At 35.8% G+C, this 4,851-nt stretch overlaps 1 protein-coding gene across 1 annotated transcript; it reads left to right on the top strand.

The window, feature by feature from the left end:
* The first annotated feature begins 1,817 nt into the window (after positions 1 to 1,817).
* LOC107407383 (putative Peroxidase 48) lies at positions 1,818 to 4,506 on the top strand. Its single transcript, XM_016014663.4, has 4 exons — positions 1,818 to 2,313; positions 2,774 to 2,971; positions 3,528 to 3,693; positions 3,820 to 4,506. Exons 1-4 carry the CDS (start codon positions 1,897 to 1,899, stop codon positions 4,329 to 4,331), a joined length of 1,293 nt encoding a protein of 430 aa, XP_015870149.3. The 5' UTR covers positions 1,818 to 1,896; the 3' UTR covers positions 4,332 to 4,506.
* The last annotated feature ends 345 nt before the right edge of the window (positions 4,507 to 4,851 follow it).

The following is a 4,851-nucleotide window of genomic DNA, read 5'->3' as shown; positions in this document are numbered from 1 at the left end:
TTTAAATCATGCTTTAATAATAACAAATAGTTTAATAAATAACGTCTCACTATATCTCTAAAGTCATTGCACAATCTAAACACTCAAAAATCTCAGTGTCTTTCATCTAATCCTGAAAATGACGACTAAAAAAAGCCAATAACCCAATTATACCAACTTTGGACAAACCATGCAAATTCTATATCTAATCAAATGTCTTCCTAGACATTGATTGCTTTCCAACAATTTGCAAATATCTGAGGACTTCACCACTTTTAACACAACTAAAGGTTAGCAATATTTTTTAGTGGGCATGCTGGTTATGAGTGGAACAAGAGTTTCATTGTTTCTATCCCAATTTCTGATTTTTTTTTTTATTTTTTTATTTTTTATTTCAGCCAGGGGGTGCAATTGAAAGAGACTTAAATAAAGAAAGCTCAAGGATGAAATCTAACCAACTCCATGGAAAAACAACAAATAGCAAAGCTTCATTTATGGCATAAGTTGGACAAGAAACAGAGCCATCATTACTTTTGCAATGTTTCCTTTTATGCCTATCCAATGATTTCTTTTCTGAGACAAAGTAACAAGCAAATATTTAGAATTTTCCAATAAAAAACAATCATTCATGTAAACCAATAAAATAACATAATTCTTAAAAAAAAACTTTGTTCGAATTACCACTTGTTTGAACTGTTTCAACAAACATAAACTAGGTTACCTTTTCTTTTCTCCATTTCATTACTATGCATGGCTAGTATGATTAATCAGACAAAAACCATAGCTGGAAAAAAGTCAATCAACTAAGCCATGGAGACGATTCAAAATCAAGTTTAAACCACTTAGCAGGGAAACCGGCTATAAAAAGAGATAATTTACCAATCAAAGTAATTTTTTATTTTTCTTTTTTAAATCATAACTTTTCGAAATGAAGCATACTGCACATATATATCACAATAATTTATTATGTGGTACATTGGCTATCTTCAGAAGGTAAGACATGAATATAGTAGTATCAAGAAAGCCTATAAAAACTAAATGCTTCTCTGTGATCAGTGAATTATGTATTCTTCACAATTGAATAATCAGAATCCAAAATTACGTACTAATGCCTAGCATGATTTTCCACAGAATTCAGAATTACATGCCCACTTCAGCACATTACGCTGTCAAATTAGGAGTGATGATATAATGCCAACAATTATGGTCCTTTAAGAAACATCTTAAGCATTGTTAAAAGGCCCAAAAGTCCCATTTCCAAAGTAGCACCACGAGAAAAATTCAACATAAAATCTAACTGAACAGCAATTTCATTGTTGGCGAAGTACAATAAATTGTTAGGAAAATTACCTTCTGCTATAATAATAATAACAATAAATAAAATAAAATTCGCCCATTTAGCGTCTAAGTAAACTAGCCCAAGTTGGAGACAATACCAGTTCATCAATACTCTGGGCAACCACACACCCAAAAAAAAAAATAATAATAATAATAATAATAATAATAATAAAAACACTTTCTAAGAAAACATAAAACAGAAAAGACAAAAAGGAAAAGAATTTTTGAAGTACCTTTAGAGGCTGAAGAAGAGCATTTACATCTGGGATTTTCTATCCCTTCCCCATTTGAAGCTGAACAATAAACTTTGGGAACAAATATATTCACTTCTATTTCCCAAAAAGTTAAAAAAATAAAAAAATAAAAAAAAAAAAATTTGTTTCCCCAAACAGTCCCTGGCAACTTCCGTCTTTGCACAATTAATCACCCAAGTACAGCAGAAGGGCAATTCCGTCCTTGCACAAATCTAACGGATCTATATATACAGTAGCTATTCGGTTTCGCAATTTCCCGCTCTCGGCTCTCTCAAAAGCTCGTACTCTTCTCTTCTCTCTCTCTCTCTCTCTCTCTCTCTCGAAGATGTTGATCGGAATGAAGGCATGGATCTTCGCTGTGATCCTGATGTTATCTCTCTTCATTTCCTTCACAAACCCTAGAGGCGAATCCCACAAGGGGGGTTTTACTCTCTCTTTCACTACCACCCAAGACTTTGACGACGACGGCCCTTTGATTTCCCTGCGCGATTCCGATTCCGATTCTGATCCCGATTCCATTCCCGATGTGGCCTTCGCTTCCTATTCCGATGCAATCCAAGACTTCGATTCCGAGAAGATGACCGCCACCTCCACCGCTTCGGGTCTCGTCTACGATTTCTATAGGAACACTTGCCCCGATGCCGAAAGGATTGTGAGGTCGTCCATGGCTCAGCTGTATTCCCAGCACAAGAATGTCTCTGCCAATATTCTTCGCCTCTTCTTCCATGATTGTTTCATTCAGGTATACTTCTTGATTCTTTAATTTATCTGGTTCTTGTGGGTATTTTTCCTCAACTGGGTTTTGGTTCTTTTCTGTTTTTTTTTTTTTTCTGATTTTTAATCTAAGTGTTTTCTTGATTCTTTAATCATTTCGTACGGTTGGTTTATGATTGTTTGCCGCTGAAATTTGGTTTCTGATTTCTGTGGGATTAAGCTTTTTCTAGTTATTGATTTTGTGCGTTTTCTTGATTCCTTGTAGCTCTCTGTTTTGCTTTTAAATTGGGGTTTTGCTTCCGTACAGTTCATATTTGTATTGAATTTTTGTTCCGTGCAATGCTTTTGTGAAGTTGTTTCCGATCATTATTGATGTGATTTAGCTCTCTGTTTTACTATTCCAAATGGTTTTCTAGTTTCCTCTGGGTATTGAACTGTTTCACATTGGTTATTGATTTGGTATTGGTCTTGTGCTTTATTTGTTTCAGGGTTGTGATGCGTCAGTCCTCTTGGATGATAGCTTTGGTAACAAAAGCCAACGCATTGAGAAGCAAGCAATTCCGAATAAAACCCTGAAAGGCTTCGACAAAGTCGATCATATCAAAGAGGAGCTAGAAAAAGTTTGTCCAGGGGTGGTTTCTTGTGCTGACATTCTCTCTCTTGCCACTAGAGATGGCATAGTTCTGGTATGTTTCTACTGCTCTGATTCTTGACATGTTCTTCTATATAACTGTTGTAATGTTATGATGAATTGATAATAGCTTCGTTTTTCTGATAATCAACATCCCACTATGTTGTTTAATGGCTTTTTTACATACATGATTTTCTTACCGATACCTTTGGTTACTAGGTTTTATTGTTCACTGTTCCATTTGTAATCCTTGTGCTTTCTGTCTCACCACTTATGTATATATTATCATTGCCTAGGTCCTCAGTAAGTATCTTTTTATCCTTGTCTGGTAGAGAAGACAGCTTTAACAATACAGAGAGAAGCAGGAAATCAGCATAAGAACAAGATAGAGGGAAGGGATTGGGATCTTTTAGTTAGTTTCTGGAAGAGATTGAAAAGACTTAAAAACTTATAGATTTGTGTGATTTCTTTATTATGCAACGATCACCATGTACCTGTATATTCCAGTTGTCCCAGTTGTCTGATTGATATCCTTATTATACTTGATTTGTTTCTATATTCCTCTCATGTTTTAAGTTCTTCAGTGAGTATTTTGGTGTCTGCAATCTCAGGCTGGTGGTCCCTTTTATCCAGTTTTTACCGGTAGGAGGGACAGCGTTAGGTCCTACTACAGTGAAGCACTAGCTGAGATTCCAAGACCTGACGATAACATAACTCAGACACTTCATCTATTCTCAGTCAGAGGTTTCAATGAAAGAGAAACAGTCAGTCTTCTAGGTACTCGGTTAACTCCCTGCCTCTCGTTTTGGTCCTCTTCCCCTGTTAGTTGGATGGAGTTGAAAGAAATGAAATTTAATTTATTTGATGTCTCTTATAATTTGGTTTTTTTCTTTTCACGTAAAGGAGCACACAACATTGGGAAGATCAGCTGTGAATTCATTGAAAACCGGCTGAGAAACTTTAAAGGTACAGGGCAAGCAGACCCAAGTATAGCTCCAGATTTCCTCAAGGAGATGAGGCGAAATTGTGGAAACGGAGACAGCACAAGCGATGTTGGATCTCCTTCACCGATGCCATCGAAGGACATAAGTGAATCTGAGTTTGGGATGTCATATTTCGAGCAATTATCATCTTCTATGTCATCTGGTTCAAGTTTTGATACTCATTACTACCGGAGCTTGTTGAAGGGTCGAGGTCTTCTGTTTGCTGATCAGCAATTGATGGCTGATGAGAAGACAGCAAGGCTGGTAAGAGCATATGCTTCTGATGATGGAAGCACCTTTAGAAGGGACTTTGCCTGGGCAATGCTGAAGATGTCCAACCTCAATGTTCTTACCGGAACACAAGGACAAATCCGACTGAACTGCTCTTTGCCTCTTGTCCAGTCTTTACTCAACCGTAGTCCCCAGCATTGAGCTTTTTTGCCATGCTGCTTTCCTTTTTAAGTTCTTCAGATACAGCCTTTTGTTTTGCTTATATTGTGAAAAAAAAAATTATAGAGAGCTGTGGATTAGGCGGAGTTTTAAGTGTACATGATCAGGCGGTTTTGTCTTGTAAAACAAAAGCAGTTTAAGAAAGATGTTTCATATTTTCTTTTATTGATTATTCCGAGGTAGGTAATGATTAGAAAAAATATGAAAAAAATAAAAAGAGACAGTCACAACCCCCGAATTCAACCATATAGGAGGAGAACTTTGCTTCATTCGTAAGAATGATTTGTTTAGCAAGTGTAGGCAAAACCTTCTTAAAAGTGTAAAAAAATATATATATTACTTATTTATGCAGTGCACGTAAGAAAAAGAGACCTAAAACATTTTTGGTGTCTCTATTTTACTTCAAGTTTAAAATTGTGGTTCTATCTTTTTTTTTTTTAATTCAATTTGAAGCTCTTAAACTCTAATTTTGGTTTCAATGTGGACCAATATTAGATTACAA

This window comes from Ziziphus jujuba, chromosome 11, assembly GCF_031755915.1.
Source record: "Ziziphus jujuba cultivar Dongzao chromosome 11, ASM3175591v1".
Taxonomy (NCBI): domain Eukaryota; kingdom Viridiplantae; phylum Streptophyta; class Magnoliopsida; order Rosales; family Rhamnaceae; genus Ziziphus; species Ziziphus jujuba.
The sequence above is the reverse complement of the archived record's forward strand: the minus strand, read 5'-3'. Positions and strand labels throughout refer to the sequence as shown.